Source organism: Antechinus flavipes, chromosome 1 (genome assembly GCF_016432865.1).
Source record: "Antechinus flavipes isolate AdamAnt ecotype Samford, QLD, Australia chromosome 1, AdamAnt_v2, whole genome shotgun sequence".
NCBI classification, from domain to species: domain Eukaryota; kingdom Metazoa; phylum Chordata; class Mammalia; order Dasyuromorphia; family Dasyuridae; genus Antechinus; species Antechinus flavipes.
In genome coordinates this window covers 330,987,682-331,006,128 of record NC_067398.1, presented here as the reverse complement: position 1 = coordinate 331,006,128, position 18,447 = coordinate 330,987,682, and the positions used below count along the sequence as shown (strand labels likewise).

General features: G+C 35.3%; 1 protein-coding gene across 4 annotated transcripts in view; it reads right to left on the bottom strand.

Moving 5' to 3' along the window:
- The window catches only part of PRKCB (protein kinase C beta), a 650,080-nt gene that overhangs the window by 190,830 nt on the left and 440,803 nt on the right, over window positions 1-18,447 (bottom strand). For all 4 annotated transcript variants that reach the window (XM_051967368.1, XM_051967358.1, XM_051967376.1 and 1 more), the window contains exon 10: window positions 6,394-6,567. In XM_051967368.1, coding sequence (XP_051823328.1) covers window positions 6,394-6,567 — 174 coding nt within the window. The remainder of the gene's footprint in view (window positions 1-6,393; window positions 6,568-18,447) is intronic.

The following is an 18,447-nucleotide window of genomic DNA, read 5'->3' as shown; positions in this document are numbered from 1 at the left end:
CATACAGGTATTAAGTGGGGACTCCACACTTAGAATTATTTTTACCATACCGCAATCCTCTGTATATGTCATTCCAACCTTTTTTGCCTTTGCCTGCATCTGGAAGGTTCTTCCTTCTCACCTCTGTCTCTTAAAGGTTCACCTCTGATTTTCCCTAGTTGTTAACATGCTCCCTCAATCTTGCCAAAGATACTTTTCATTTATTTACTTGGATACATACCATACCTAAAATCCTAGGTCTAGAGCTGAAAAAGACCTCAGACCTAGTCCACCTCATTTTCAAGACGAAGAAACAAGGGCACAGGGAGATTTAATCACTTGATCAAGATCATGCAGGTAGTAATCATGAGAGGTAGGCTTTGAACTCAGGTCCTCCTGATTTTAGAACCAGTGTTCATTATACTGTGCTGTTGTATTCCTGTAGTAGAACCTTGGTGAGGGACTACTTCATTTTTGTTTTTATATTGCTAAAGTTGAGCATAGTACCTTCCATATAGTTCATGAGAAATGAACAGGAATGGAAAGGAAAAGAAAGGAGAAGACAGGAACTGTTTCCATTGTATAATTTTATGAAGAGAAAGCTCAGCCCATGTCTGTTATTGGTAAATTAAAGTCTTTAATGGGAATTGAAGCTTGGACTGTATTACATAAATCACCATCCTTTGGACTTGCATGGGAAGATACTCTCTGCCTTACTAAACATTTTGATTACATTACAAGCCTGATTACAGAGAAGCCTACTGCAGGTCTCTAAGGAATAATTCTGTTCAGCCTCCCTTCAGATGGCAGGAAAAAATGGCTTGAAAAATTATTTCCCATGCCACAGTTTGATTACTGTGCTATAATCTGGTCACATTCTCCTCCAGACACTTAAATTCAGTCATTGCGACTGAGAATCAAGCTGCTGGAATACGGACAGTGTCACCTTCAGGAAAGCCATTCTCCCCCACTCACGTGCCAGCAGAATACTAGGCAATTCTGAAGTCTGCACGTAAAATTCTGTTCAGCTGGATCCTCTTCTCCCAAAGGCTTTTTCCCCCCTTTCTGATCTGCAGAAATTGATGATGCTGTTTACTTAGAGCCGAAAGCCATTTGCATCCCGAGTTGCTTGGCTTTCCAGAGCCTCTGCTCAACTGACAGTTTGTAAGCCTGGAGACATCACAAACCCTGGGTGTAGCACTACAGTCCCAGACTGAGTCAGATTCTGGTGTGGCAGATTTGGGGTTGGTGGCAGACCACCCTAAGGTTGGGGTACAGAACAGGAGTCTGGTTGGAAGCTATCAACCAAGTGACTTCTATCTCGAGTCCTCTAAAAGGATGGGTGTGTCTTGGATAAGAACTGAATTCATGAATGAAAGCAAAATACTCTTAAAATACCTAGCTGTAATCCTCTTCTTAAAGACTGGATTTCATGGTGCCAATGTGTTGAAAAGGCATGAGATATGCATGCAATTTAGAGCCAGAAAATAAAGCAAGCCAAGCCCAAATTCCTTTCAAAGGTAGGGAATGCCATATATTAAGTAATTTCCCTTTTCTCTCTTTATCCTGCTGCTTTCTCCACCTAAATAATCAATAAGTGTTGACTTTTTACTCATCCTTCAAGGATAATTTCCAATATTTCTTCCTCTATGAAGTCTTCCATGATCTTCCAAATAAATTCTTTTAAATTACCATAATGCTTTTGTGTACCTATGATATACTCATCATATTCTACTTTGCTTTATATTTCTACATCAATTTTATTTCCTTTTCTAGACAATAAGTTTCATAAAGAGAGAGTCCATGTTATTCATATTTTTGCTACTTTCTAGTACCCAGTAAAGAACTTTACATATTTACTCAACAAATATTGCAGAATGAATGAATGTTATCAGAATTGAGTGGATTTATGTAAAATCTAGTTTAGGCAAGATCAATCTGATTTAGAAGAAGTGGCCTTCCCCCAAAAAAATGGCAAAAAAAGGAACTCAAGTAGATTAGGGAGCACAGGAGCCAGAGTTAGATAAAACTTTAAACATTTTACCATCAGATGAATATGGCCCCAAATATGTAAAATTTATATAAATAGCACCAATCTATTTCTGCATCAACAGCTTTGAGGTTGATTTGCAACTAAGATCATAGAATGTAGAATAGCAATAAAACTAGCAAAAGCCATTTATTAAGCACATCCTATGTGCCAGACACTATTAGTCACTGAAGCTACAAACCCAAGGAATAAAACACCCTTACTCTCAATGGTAGAAGGATCTTTAAAAAAAATAGAACAAATAAATGTTCTAGATAAAAGGAAGGGCCCTTGAAATATAGAAGAGCAAAGCTGAAATACAGAATATTGAATGTCCACACTTGAAGGAACATTAGGGATCGTTTGGTTCAACACTTTCATTTTAAAGATGAGGACACACAAGTGCACAGAGGGGAAGAAATTTGTTCAAGGTTATTTAGCACATGAATGGCAAAGGCTGCACTTGAACCTTCATTTGCTGTCTCCTAGTCCAGAGCTCTTATCATTATCATGTCATAAAATTCCTTCCTCTATAGCAGAACTCGGTTCAATATGAAACCCCATACTTACATAAGGACAATACCTCATTATCAGGCACTATCATTTTTGAAGTGGCCCCAATGCACAACCACTAAAGACAGGTTTGTTTTTGTTTTTAAAGCATGATATTTCTTTTCTAATGGGACTGGACCACTGGTGATAACTATTCTTAAATATAGTTCACTCTGTGAAACACAAGTAATGTTAGGGCTAATCTAGAGCCACCAAAATTCTGCTTCTTTTTTGAGAGGGAGGCTTTGTGCATTTTTGTATTTAAGTCACAAAACAAATTGCCTCAAACTCCTTTATCATCTCTGAGAATGCTCTGCTTCAGGGGAACAGCACAGCCTACGCTATAAGAACAGGAATTAAATATGCTTACTGGCAGCAATGAAATTTTCCTAGTGTAACTGACCTTGGGCTGTTCAATTCAACAAATTCAATTCAATTCAACACACATTTATTAAGTACTGACTATGTGTAAGGCGCAGTGCTAAATGGCATGAACATAGTAATAGATAAGACACAGACATTACTCCCACTGCCCCAATCTGAGTCACAATGTCCTTATCTCTAGCATAAGTGAATTGGACTAGATCAAATTTCTGAGGTCCCTTCTAGCAAGGATGCTCTATGTTCTAATAGTCTTTCTAGCTTGGACATAAAGTGATCTATGGTTTAAAGGCAACTTCTTGTGCTAAAATTCACAAGCCTACATGGCCATGACCTAATTAATAATCTGCACAAAGTTAGAGAATCTACCCCAGATGTTGACATGGACTGTGTGCCAGACCTGTGGTAGAGAGTTCCAAGCTTGTAATGATCTGATCAGTCACAATCAAGCATAATGTAATTTGATTCCAACATAGCAATGCCATTTTAGTCACCTTTGAGAATAAAAGACATCAACTATGTAACTCTGAGAAAATTGTTTAATATCTCTTATTCTCAATTTCCTCATCTGTAAATGGGAATAAGATGAGCATTTACTATCAAGATTTTGGTGGGATTCAAATGACATGATTATTTAAAGTACTTTGAGAGTTCAAAGCAATAAATAGTTGTGAGCCTTTGTCGATTATCAATATCTATATCTTATTTTTCCCTTGAGAAAATTAGGTGGAAGTTGGTTTGGGGATGACTCAAAATAAGAATTCTAGCTATGAGGATTTAGGATGCACACCCTTTTCCTCAAAAGATCTTATAGTAAATCAAATCACATCCTTCTGTTACAACTTGTCTCATTACTGCGTGGCTTTGAAAGCACAGATCAAGTGATGTTCTTGAAACAAAACCCCATGGACAAAGGGGTGCAATGCAATAGGGTTAAACTTAGCTCATAAGTGTTAACTCCTATCCCATGATTATAAAGAGGTTCTGCTGCACTAATTTACAAACAACAAAGTGAATCAAGATCAATTTTAGCATGAAATTTTTCTGAGAATTTCTTGGGATGTTGGGCAGTCAGGATTGGAATTTAGTAACTTCAAAATTGGGAAAGATGCGCAATTTTATATGCCTAAATACCCATGTATATGTATCTGTATATACATATATATGTATATATGCATATACATTATATAATATATCTGCATGTATTTCACATTTACACAACTTTTCCTTGACTAAAATCCTCAGAAACAGGTAGAACAATAAAATTATCTCCATATCATAATTGAAAAAACTGAGGCTGATAAATCTGGAGAAACTTGTTCAGGGACACATACCTAATAAGCATGAAGCCAGAAATCAGATTTAGGTCACATAATTTCAGGACCAAAGTTCTTTCTTGTTTATCCTACTACCTTTCTAGATGCTGAGCAATATTTATAAAATTTTGAGAAGTATAAATTTAGGGTGAATTTGGGCTTGTTCACCAAAGCATAGATCCTCTCTCAAAGTGGTCATTTTAAGGACAAAGAACTTTTCCCTACAGCAGGTGGTATTGAAAGTTCTTACTCAGGAAGTGATAAAAGATAAAACTAACTCAAGAAATGTTGAAATCACTTTGTGGCTGCCTAGCAACAAATGAAGTCTGGGGGTATTCGTGACCTTTGATTAATGACCCAATCAGAAATGAATCAGGGCTGCAACAAATATTTTGCTGAGATAGGGAGGCTTTTCTCAGTTGCATGAAAGAGGTTTTTTACTTTGACCTTATGGAAGTTGTCATTGTCAGAACAATCTAACATTGCATTGGGAAAGGTAGTGTAGTGTACAGTAAGCAATGGGCTTGAAGCTAAGAGACTGGGGTCCTAATGCCTCTTACAAGCTGTGTGATCCAAAGCAAATCATTACATTTCTCTGTGTCTCAGTTTTTCTTTTTTCAAATAAATAAGCTTAATAATACACATTCTATCTACATGGTATGGTGATAGATTTTTGCCAACATAGAAATACAAACTATTACTGTCATCAAATAGTTTCTTGAGTTCAAATGGGTTTTATGTGCCTAGTATAATTCAGCTCCAAGTTCTAGTTAGTAACAACAACCTGGAGCAATCCTTTTAAAATCTTAACTTATTAATATTCAAGTATGGTGGGAGAATGACTAAATTTATTTGGTCATTTATAAATTTAGAGTAAAAATATCTGGGTTCATGACCTGGCCCAATCAAGTCTAGCTATGTCACTATAAATAAGCTATAAAATATCCTGAGTCTAAGTTGTTGGGGAAGAAGGTTGTTTGTTTGGTTTGGTTTTTTTTAATTTGTGTTTTTTTTAATCTATAAATTGTAGAGCACAATATTTTTTTAATCTATTTCAAAGGATCCATAAGATCTAAAGGTAGATGGGAATCTAAGAGATCATTTAGTCAACTTTTCTTGTATTACTGATTAGTTTCAAATCAATAAGCACTTATAAAGTGATTACCATGTGTTAGTTATTATGGATAAAAAAGGCAAAAATGAAATAATCCCTTTCTTTAAGAAATTTCCATTTTCCTAGGATGACATAACAGTGGCACAGATAGATACATTTTTAAGAAGTAAAGACTGGATAAATCAGGAAAGGTTTTGTGGAGAAAGTAGCACTTGAGCTGAATCTTGGAAGAATCCATGGATTCTAAAAAGTAGAGGTGAGGTAAGAATGCAGTCCACTCTTGGATGAAAGTCTATTCCAGGGACATGAAGTTAGTAAATAGGTTTAAATTTGTAGACAAATTTGAATAGAACAAAAAGTATGTGAAGAAGAATAGTGTAACTAAATCTCTGAAGATGGGTTGAAGCCAGAATATGGAGGACTAGCAGAGATGTGAATTAAAAGTTTGTGAGAGGTGAGAGATGAGAGGAAATGAAAATCTGAATCAGTCAGTGTCCATGTGAATAGGGAAATGGGGATAGTTGTGAACAATATTGTGGCATTAGAATCCAGAAATCTTGGAAATTGAATGAATGTGATAGGGATGGGGATAGGGTGAATGTTGTGAATTGGGTAATGGTAAGAAAAGTAGTGCCATCAACATAGAGAAGTTTAAATAAGGGGTGAATTGGGGGGAAATATAATGAGTTCCATTTTGATTGAACTGAATTTAAGACAATAATAGGTCATTCAGATAAAGATAATATTGATGCAATACTAGGGTTAGGGGAGAGAGTGATAAATTTTGGGAGAATCATCTGCATAGCAGTGATTATTTAAACTGATGAAAGTGAGGGATAAAGAAGAAAATTCCAAAGTTTATCAACTAATAAGTAGTAAAGTTATGATTTAGACCTAATTCTCATAACTCCAAGTTCATGGCTTCTTTTTAAACAATAATTTTTAGATGCCTTTTAGCTTGAAAGAAGCTCTAACTATTATTATTATACCAAGAATAGAATGATTATTGGTAGAAGAGTTACCATTGTCTGGAAACAGGAGTGCAACTGTGTCAGGAATGGAGGTTTCCCAGCAAGAGCAAGAACCCTCTTCTCCACCATTGTACATTCCACATCATCATCCTGGATCACGACATCTTTCTTCAGGATCTTCACAGCATAGAGTTCATCAGTGCCTTTTCTTTCTGAAAGCATGACCTACAAAGGAGAGATGTGATAATTAGGATGCTTTGGTACAATGATTCACCCAACATTCAATGAACATGTATTACATCCCTATTACGTGTAACACATAGAAGAGGGAATGATATAGAATAGATAGAAGATGAACTCTATCATTGGAAAAACAAGATATAAATGTTATATATAGGTCTGACATACACAAGTTGCACAATCATGAACGAGTCATTTAATTATATGAAGACAAAAAGTGAGAGTCTTATCTCTCTTCTCCTAGTACAAGTGATTTCATCAACAAGTGAACCCATTCCATAGAAGGAAGGAAGAAAGGAGAGGGAGAAGAAGGGAGGGAGGGAAAGAGGGAGAGGGATAGATAAAAAGGAAGGGAAGAAGGGGGGAGTGGATGGGAGAAAAGGGAAGAAGGAAAGAGAGAAAAGTCTGGTTCTGACATGCTTTAAATATCAGATCTGATGAATGTGGTAATAGAGGTAATAGAAAACCACTAAAGTTTATTAAGAAGGTAGATCAGATGATCTGACCTATACTTTAGGAAAATTATTTTGGCAAGCTGTATGGGAGTTCAGACCAAAATTATACAAACTTGAGATAGGGAGAATAATTTTAAGTACACTGCAATAGTCCAGATCAAAAAGCAAGAGCAGATGGTATGGTTATCATGGTGATGTTTGTTTAAGAGAAATGTCCAAATGAAGAGAAAGGTATGTGTGTGTGTGTGTGTGTGTGTGTGTGTGTGTGTGTGTGTGTGTGTAAGAAATGTGGAGAAAGAAATGACAAGCTCTGGTAACTGATGGGGTATATGGCTTGAGTAAATTTCAGTTGATGACAATGAGGTTTCAGATCTAGAAGCATAATGGTACAAGGAAAATTTTGGGGAAGAGAAGATTTCAGGGGAAAGATAATTAGTTCTGTTTTGTATATGTGAAGTCTGAGATGTCTGTGGAACATTAAGTTTGAGCTATCTTAGAGTCAATTGATATTTCAGAACTTTAATTTAGAAGACTGACATAGAAATACTGTCAATTAATGGATCTTTCCCTGCCAGAGGTTGTAATAAAAATAAAGCTTCTCTATCTGATGTATACCTCAGACTTATGAACTATGGTCCTTTTACCTTGATAAGACTATATATTATAGAGGAATTTCTGATCTGTATCAGTAGAAAGCATTTCTTCACTCAATTTCCTTATATTGAGGAAACAAGACTGCTACTCCTGCCACATTCCATCTCACCTCCCATTAAAAAGAAATAATTCAGCAAACTGTGCTGGGAATTTAAGGATAGAAGATAAATATGATATAGTCTCCCCATCACTACCACTGTGGCCAACAAAGACCTCTTTACCAAAAAATCAAGGACCTTTTCTTTGGTCTTTGTTTTTCTTCCAATCTATAATTTGTGAAGTAGTTGGATATTCATTTCTGCTAAATATTTTCCTTTTCTTTGATGTCAGACATACTACATACTCCTGATTCTCCTCCTATTGTTATGACTAATATTTCTCTTTTCTGTTGTTGGTTTTTCTTCTTCCCAATCCCTTAACATAGGTATTCCTCAAGTTCCTTCTCTCATTCTCTCTCTTGGTCACCTTGGTTATTCACATCTCTAATTTTTATGAAAATGACTTTTTCCTTACCCAATCTTTGGGGGATCTAAGTAGTATAGTGTATAGAGTGCAATCTTTGGGGGATCTAAGTAGTATAGTGTATAGAGTGCCAGGCCTGAAGTCAGGGAAACTCATCTTACTGATTTCAAATCCAGCTTCATATACTTACTACCTGTGTGACCTGGGAAAGTCATTTAATCCTGTTTGCCTCAGTTTCCTCACCTGTAAAATGAACTTGAGAAGGACATAATAAACAACTCCAGTATTTTTGCCAAAACAAAACCAAAAACAAAATCCAAATGTCATATTCTATTACTGGATGTCACACCAAAAGCTCAAATTATCTAAAACAAAGTTGTTATCTTTCTCTAAAACTGTTCCTACTTCTGACTTCATTATTTCTGTCTGTGGCACTATCATTTACCATCTCACTTATTATAACCTTAAGGTCACCTTTGGAAAAACCCTTTTCTGTGTCTTCCCTCATTCATAAATTACTTCTGGTAATATAACCTAGTGAGTTGTTCTCATTAAGACTGGATCCTTATTATCACTTCAAAACAGCAATACCAGGAACAGGTGTGCTAAATAAAGTTAAATGAGAAAAATAAATTAAGTCAGGGAGTGGGGAAAGAAATAGGGAAACCCTTGTAATAAAAAATGGAAAGACATAAAAATAGTTAAAAGAAGAAACCCTAGTATCATGAGCAATGAATATGGGATAAAAGGAATAATAGTGGAGTTTTTAAAAAGAAAGAACAAGACTGTATCAACAACAAGAATCTCAGGAAAGAGAATTTGTCTACTGTAAGAGCCTTATCTCTTACATCTAATCAGTTATTAGGTCCTGACTAGCAATTCTGCTCTAGAGCATTTCTTCCATTTGTCTCCTGTTCTCTATTACACTGTCACTGTTGTAAATGTTTAATATTTCTGGTAATGAAACACTTTCAAAGGTGGCCTATGGTAATGAGACACTTACAATGGCAGCATAGAATAGCATGATTAGCATCCTAATGTGTACTCCCTGTCTCCACTCCCAAATTCTTCCACTATATCTTTCATAATTCCACCAGAATAATCTTCTTTATTTACAGATCAAGTCAAAATTCAAAATTCTGCAATGGCTCCCTATTCCTTGCTGAGTAAAGTTTCAATTCCCTCACCTAGCACTCAAAGCCAACTCCATTTTGGTACTATTCTGTGTTTTCAACCCTATATTTCATACCACTTCTGTTTTACAAACTCTTGTCTAAACTGGACTACTCCCTGGTCCCTATCTATACAACATTATTTCCCACCTTCATTGTTTTGCTTCCAATTGTCTTCTTTCACCTGTTAAAGTCCTATCCCTTTTAAAGCCCAGGTTAAATGTCACTTCCCTGAGGAAGTTTCCCCTAATTTCTATTCAGTAAAGACCTTTCAACTCTTGGACTTAACACAATACTTTATATTTCTGTTGTGCAGTTAACATATATAATTTGGTGTTATGTATATCATATTCTCTTAATAGAATAGAACCTCCATTGGAGGCCATAACTCAATAGAAATATAATAGAAACATAAATTATGATAAGCAAATGAAAGGAATACAAAACATTGTGGGATTAAATAGAAAAGACTACTCACTTTGAGGAATCAGAAAGACCATGCAAAAATATTTCTTTAGTTGATCATGGAGTTAGAGACCCCATGACTCAGGTGATATGAGAAATTAGCATGAGACAAAGCTGCCTTTCTGGACTGGGGAGAGAAAATGGACAGAGAGAGCTAGGGAACAATGCAAAACTGTAAGAGATGGCTGTCTGACATGTCTTTATTATAGATACGTGAGCAAATTAAGAGATGGTACAGGGAAAGAGAAATGCTGCTTAGTGGACAGAGAGCTTGGCAGAGAGTATGACATGGATTTAGAACCTACTTCAGACATTCCCTGCATGAGCCACTTTGTTTTCTTGTGTCCCAGGAAATTCTCTAAGACCATAAACTGCAGAGCAGTTGCCAATTTGCATTGGTAGAGGAAACTTCCTCAAGTAATTTTTCTGAATTGATGAAATCACAAGTCTGGACAAAAAGCAAAATAAAAAATAAAAAACAAACTACAATCCTATTTACTAAGAGTACTCTGTTCCCCTAAAAGGTGCCAACCAAGCCAAGACTAAGAAAACATAAATAAGCAGTAAAATGAGAAAAAGAAAAAAAAAGTATCTGTTGTCATACAGCTGAGCCAGGCTCTAATTAGTTGAAGCTTTTTTAATCTCTAGAGACAGTTAACATATAAGAATCAGTGGAAAGCACACAATTATGAGCTGCACGTATCTGATTCAATGAGGGAGTTTATTTTTGAGTTAAATGAATTGAGGGGTTCTAGAAGTGGAAGACATAAAAATTTGTGAGCCTTTCCCCCTTCAGGTCTTAAAATTTTATTCTTATTGTCTTGCTGTATGAACTGACGTTTCTTGTTCATTTAGGTCTGGCTATGTGTGTACCTGCATAAATATGGACTGCTGGATATTTACTTTGTATATCAGTGTACCACAAAAGGAAAGCAAAGAACTGGCTTCAGTCATTTTACAAAGGGTGATCTCGGGGGATAATATCTCTTAATATGATGTTGTTCCAGACTAGGCTCAATAGGTTTTTAATCTGAGAGAAAATCTCAAAAGTACTCCCTAACTCTAAAATATACAGCCAAGGAAGAAGATAATATTGCTTACAAAACCAGTCCCAGTCACTGCCAAAATGTGTGGTCCACCTCGTAAGTGCTATAGTTCAAAGAAAAGAGAGATCAATGTACTTTTATTAGCTTTTTTCCTTGCTCTGGAATAGACTGTGGCACTAACATATTAAAGCATTTGTGCTGATCTTTATTATGTATTTATTATAATGAACAGAGGCTATAATATCTCCTGCTATCATAACTTTCTCTCCCTAATCAAAGCAGGCAAACGAGAGCTCCAAAAGACTCCCAATGACACCCTACATATTATGAAGATGCATGGCCTCAATTTGCAGGGAATCTCATCAGGGAAAAAAAGGCTTGTTTGCCAGACGCCTAATTCAGATTTCCAGGTGGATGAGTCTTTTTTTTTTTTTTTCCATTTTCACCTCAATGTTCAGGTCAAACATTCGGGGAAATCAAATGAATTTTCATTTTGTAAAGAATTATCTGATTTTTTCCCCCTGTCAAATCCCAGTCTAAGCAAGCACAGTTCATGGAAGTGATGAGAAATCAGCAGAGAAATGTGACTGCTTCTTGGTTTAGTTAAAAGAAGAATCAGAATTAGAATCAGGAAATTTGGGGTCAAATTCCATAATTTTTCACTTTTCTTACATATGTGACTTTGGACACCCTTTTCATTTAGCAGCTTCAGTTTTTCTAAGGGGTTTTTCCTCATAGATGATTTCTACGAATTCTACATTCATGATGTATCAGTATAGTGACTTTTTTATTAAAGCTTTTTATTTTCAAAATATATACATGGGTATTTTTTCAACATTGACCCTTGCAAAACCTTGTGTTCCAATTTTCCCTCCTTCTCTCCCCCTCCTCTCAATAGTAATTAATCCAATACATGTTAAACATGGTAAAAATATACATATTAAATCCAACATATGTATATATATTTATACAATTATCTTGTTGCACAAAGAAATCAGATCAAAAAGGAAAAAATGAAAAATAAAATAAAATACAAGCAAACAACAACAAAAAGAGTGAAAATGCTATGTTGTGATACATACTCAGTTCCCACAGTCCTATCTCTGGGTTGAGATGGGCTCTCCTCATCACAAGATCATTGAAACTGGCCTGACTCATCTCATTATTGAAAAGAGCCATGTCCATCACAGTTGATCATCTCATAATCTTTTTATTTCCATGTACAATGATCTCCTAGTTCTATTCATTTCACTTAGCATCAGTTCGTGTAAGTCTTTCCAGGCTTTCCTGAAATCATCCTGCTGATAGTTTCTTATAGGACAATAATATTCCATAACATCCATATATCATAACTTATTCAGCCATTCTCCATCTGATGCCCATCACTTTCCAGTTTTGTTTTTTTTTGTATAGTGGCTTCTAAACAAAAGTTAGTGTTTTGTAGACTTGGGTGGGGAGATGGAAATACCACAACCATGGCATAAAGAAATCCATTTCATCACCTGGGCTAGCTAACTCTAAAATCCACCAGTCACCAAGGATATCCTGAGTGACCAATGTGCCCAGCACTGTTAGACCCTTGGAGTGACAGAGTGAAACAGTCCAGACCCTTCATGGAAGACTATTTAGGGCAATGGAATTTACATATATTAAACAATCAGAGTAAAATGAGAAACATGTGTTTTTTTTCTTTTTTTGGTCTAGTTTTTCTAGCACAGTATGAAAAATATGGAAATACGTTTAAAAGAATTGCACATATTTAACCTATATCAGATTGCTTGCTGTCTTGGGGAGAGGAGGTAAGGAAGGAAGGGAAAAAAATTGGAACACAAAATCTTTGCAGAAATGAATGTTGAAAATTATCTTTGCATGTGTTTGAAAAAATACTATTGAAGAGGGAAAAAAAGAGAAGCATAGAATCACATTCTAGAGTCTAAGATAGATGATAAAGCTATAGAAAATGATTAGTCTGAGAGAATTTTTTGAGAATCAAGAAACTGCAATTTTGAGAATTTTCGATGGCAATGAACATTTTTAACTTCCTAGAGTAAAGGGTGGAAATGTCCACCTTTTGAGAAATTTTAAAGGGTAGTAGGAAACAATTCATTTCAATGTATCTGTTAGGTGTCAATATATAAAGAGATGTTGCTGACAACCCAAACTAAGGTAGAGATGGCTAATGGAAAGATCATAGAACACTGTAGTGGAAGGTTAATGTCTAATCTCATTTTGAATTTTATTGCTATATTTTGTTTTTACAGCACCTCTATTTCTCAATATATCCCTCTATTTTCCTCTCAGAATCATCCCCTGAAAACAAAGAATAAATAAAGAAGGATGAAATAGTTTTGCCTGAGGACACCAGGTGCCAGTCACACATGCTCACAATCTATGTATCATCCTCAAATCCTTTCTCTCTTTCAGCCTCGCCTTCTTCATCCAATCTATTGCCCATTCTTATTCATTCTTCCTTCTTTCCTTTGACACAAATCTGGTGTAGACATTCATCACTGTACACCTGAACCACTGCAAAAACCTTCTTCTGCTTGGTCTCCTTAGTGCATGTCTTTGTCCTTTCTATTCCCTCCTCTGCTTGATTTCTGTGTAATCTTCTCAAAGTACAGATCTAATCATATCCAACTCCCTTTACTCCATAACCTCCAGTGGCTCCTTAGGACCTCCAGGATAAAATGTGAAATCTTATTTGACTTTCAAAACCTGGCCCCCCTCCTACCTTTCTGAGCTTTCGATTTACTACTTTTCACAGATTCTAAGACCCAACAACACTGGCTTTTTAGCTATTCCTGAAGTACAACATTCCAACTCCAAACTTCCTGATTTTCTAAAATGTTCTTTCTTCTCATTTCCACTTCCTTACCTCTTTCCTTCCTTGGATTAGTTCAAGTCTCAATTTAAATCTCAATTTCTACAAGATGTCTTAAGCATTCCTTAATGCTAGTGTCTTCCGTTATGATTACTTCCAATTTACCCTATAAACATCTTATGTTTACATACTTGTTTGCATTTTCCTGCCCCATTAAAATGTAAGGTCTTTAAGGTAGGGACTGTTTTTGCCCTTCCTTGCATCCCTAATATTAGTAAAGCATCTAGCACAAAGTAAAAAATGATGCTTGTTTATTTAAGTTTGCCAAATATGGAATAGGCTTACTGAAAATGTATGAAAGCAGAGTAACTAATAATTCCCTGATTTACCTTAATATATTTCCAACCTTCATTAAATAAGGGAAAATTGTTGTTTAGTACAGTAAATTGATACAAATATTTAGAAGAATAATTTGCAATATATGCTAAGAGTTAAAAGACTGATAGGACTTTCCAAGTCCTCACACTTTATCACTATAAAAATAAAAAAGGGAGAAAGGACTTATCTATACAAAAATATTCACAGTACTGTTATTTTCAAGACTAAAAAATGAAAACAACTTGTACATTCACTAATTAGCAAATGGCTAAATAAATGCTGATACATTAATATAATGGATTATTATGGTAATGTAATAAAGATAAATAGGAAGCATAAAAGGAAATGTGGGAAGGCTTACATAATATAAAGCAAAATCCTCTAACTGAAGAGTCACTGACTACATCTGCATAATACAAAAAAGAGAGGAAAGTAAAGAAATAGAGTGAAAGGTGGGAGAAATAGCAACTAGACTGGAACCAAAACTTTTTTTTTTTTTTGCTTTTTTCTTGTTTCTTAATTCATTTGGCTCTGCCAGGTGGTAGCAGGATGGTAGAATCCAAGTGAGTCACACAATCAATTGCTTCACACCAATTAAGGTAAATGATGCTTTTTGAGATGAGAAAAATCAATCAGAAGTGTCAAGTAAGTGTGAATAAGATCTTTTGTATTGGTCAATCAATCATAGGCTTTATACTAAATATAGAAAGCATTTGATAAATTGATTTCCTTAAAAGTCATGGGCAAACTGATGTGATTAATAAGTAGCAAGAAAGATTCAAACTGGTTTAGGAACAACATTTTGTATATCCTCTGTCTAGCTATATATCTATATATATACAGATAGGTAAATAGCTACTATTATTTATAGATAGATAACTACTCCATAGGTACTAGTATCTATGTCTAGATATCTATATGGAGATATATAGATAAATACAGACAGATATTAATAACAAACATATACACAGACAAGTTCATAATTCAGAGATTTGAGGTTCTATCTACATAAAGGGAAGTCATTCCATTTAAAATCCTCAGATAGAATAACTTTGGAAGAGGACTATAACTTCTCTGACCAATGGAAGACTTTGGGAAATTCCAGAGACTTGCCTTCATATGAAAGAAAAAGAAATACTATTGTATTTTCCAAATGATTTAGAAACTGGAAACTAGATTAGTGAGCTTGGAAAAGTCCTTATAAATCTCAGAACTTTATTATTAAAGTTATTATTATATTAATATTATTATTAAAGTTAGGAAATATATAGAAAAAGGACCAGTGATCACAAAGAGTAGGTTTAGTTTTTCAAGAATAGATCATGACGAAATAACCATTTTGTGTTTGGACATGGTTATGGGCAATATTATAAATATAGTATATCTAAATTTTAGGAAAGCATTGGACAAATCTCTTTTGATGTTCTTGTGAACAAAATAGAGATGTATGTGCTAGACAAAAGTCCATATAGTGGATTAAAAGCTAGTTAAACCATCACACACAAAGAGCAATAATCAACAGTTTGGAGTGAATTAGAAAGAGGTAAAGTTTCCTTATGATCATTCCTTGGTTCTAAGTTATTTAATATTTTTAGCAATGACTTGAACGAAGAATAGTGATATTGAGATAAAATAACTAGGAGAGATAGCAAATATACTCCCAGAAAAAAAAAATCAACATCCAAAAAGATATCAACAGGCTTGAACATTGGTTGAATTCTAATAAACAGGAAATTTGATATAGATAAATAGAAAGTCATATTTGGGTTAAAAATTATCTTCAAAAGTAGAAAACAAGGGAAGTATGGTTATATATTAGTTTGTCTGAAGAAGATCTGTGGGTTTTGTGAACTAAAGCTCAAATGTATGAATGAATGAAAGGATGCTTTAAATGCTTACTATGTGTCAATCCTTATGCAGGATATAAAAACACAAAGATGAGTCAGCCTCTTCTATTAAAGACTTTGCATTTTTTGATGAAGACAACAAAACATAAAGGAAATGGGGTCCAGGGAAGAAAGTTATGGTTTGGGAAATCCTAAGGAAACTGAGGAGAACTGTCCACCACGAATGCACCCTTTCCAGAAGCCATGGAAGTGATGATTTAATTACAGTTCTCAGAGAAACAGGCAGAAAGAAATTGTGGTCTAAGAAAGGAAGGTACTTCCAGGATCAGGGAGAAGATGAGGATACAAAATTTCAGCAAAAGCAGCTCCAAGCAGCCTGGCTCCTCCAGGAATGAACTGCAGTGGTCCCATTTGAAGGACGGAGCAACAAAATAAATATTGTGAAATATTTGCAGATAAGATAAATAAATACACTCTTAGGTTCCATCAAGAGCAAAACATCTAGAAATATGTTCTTCTAGAACATGTCTGGAAGATGTTTCATACTTCTAGACCTAGAGCCCAAAGGGACATGAGAAGGCATTTAGTCCAACTCTCATTTTACATGTGATCCCCTCTCATTTTACAGATCAAGAAATTAAGGTCAGAAGGTTAAATGAGTTGCTTGCGTAAAGTTACTCAAGTATTAAGGGTCAAAGGCAGGATTTGAACTCAGGCTCTTTGCTTCCAGGTTTAGGAAAAACACAGCAATGAACTGGAATGCATCCAGAGAAGGGTAAAAAGTATGATAAAGGGCCTTAATATCATGAAACAGACTTGGAGAAACCTGTTTTCCATTTTAATAAGAAAATAATTAAAGGGGATATGATACCTATATTCATATACCTGACAGGATAGTATGTAAAAGAGAAATGGAATTTGTTCTACTTTGTCCCTGAGAAAAGAACTCAGGACAATGGAAGGAAATGAAAAAAGGTAAATTTAGACATGATATAAGGAAAAACTCCCTAATCATTACTACTATATAAAAGGCCCTTTCAGAAGGGAGGAGGCTTTCCTTCACTGGAGATCCTCAAGCAAAGCTTCAAGGACAGCGTAGTAGAGAATGTCCTTGTAGGCAATAGAACCTTAATTAGGTTTTAGAAAGGGCAATTTGCCATGGTATTAAAGTAAGAATGGATGATATTGGATTAGGCACAACTTGAACTAGATAGCCTCTAAAATTTCTTACATTCTGAGATTCTATGATTCATCATGTATGGAGAATACTTCCCTCACTTGAACTCTATCTCTAATATTCTAAGGTAAATAATGTCAGTGAGCATCTTCATAATCAGAGGAAAGTTACAAGTCTGAAAGAGCTTTACAAATGTTAGCTCTCATCATCATCATCATCATCATCATCATCACAAGGCTCGTTACTAGTTGATGTTTTTTGGGTGGGGGGAAGTACACTAGGCAAGTCATAATGAACTGTCTTAAGATCTGTGCAATCAATTAAATCATGATCATCTGTAACATCAAAGTGATAACTATCATCATCATCAAGAGTGAAAGTTAGAGCTTTTGGGTAACAATAAGAATAAACATACTCAAATATTTTTCCTCAATAGGAATTTTTCCATATTAAATCTGAAAACAAAAGGAGTTTCTATGGAGTAAACTCTAGTTGTTTACTCAACTGGTTCTGTCCCCCAAGGGGAAGGACTCCAAGAGATTGATTAGACATGCTGAAATGATGCTAGTGGGCCATGTTTGTCAAACCCCAGGCCATAGCTGTCACCCAAGCAGCTTCTCTGTAAAGAGAGTGCAGAATAAACGGGGGAAATGGCCCCAAGACTGGGAACATTTCATCTCTTATAGCAAACTGGCAAATGGGAGAAGGTATTGATATATATGAGCATTTGATAATTGCAGATAGGGAGAGAGTTCCAGCAACAGGCCACAGTGAGTTTGTATACAAGAGGAAGATCTGTTGCAAACCCAGACAGAACAGCTCTGGAAGCTGGACTAAGGAAAGGGTATCCCTATCCTGGAAGGAGCATCTAGTCCTTATCTCACCATGAGCAGAGATGCTTAACCTTTTTTGTATTGTGGACCCTCTCAGCAGTCTGATGAAGTCCATAGACCTTTCTCAAGATAATGTTTTTAAATAACTGAAGGGAATGGTAAAATTCGGTTAGAGGTTAATGAAAATGAAGATTCAATTTTCCTATCCAAGTTCACAAATTCCTGAAATTTATAGTGACTCCTTGGTGAGGATGGGGGTGAGAAGGTTGTGATCCTCAAGCTAAAGAAAGATAGAAAATGGCAGGACAAATTTCCATGAATGGATGAATGTCTCTGAACTGCCTGAGCAAGACAAAGACAAATGTACTCTAATAATAACTAATTTAATCTATGATTTTGACAAAATTATTTAATCTGCAATCCCAATTTTTCATCTTTAAATATGGGTAATCATATTTGGAAAGCCACCATCATCACCATTTTCATTATCGTCATTATCATCTCATCCCTGGAATGACAGAGACTTTCATCCATGAGAAGTTATTCTACTAT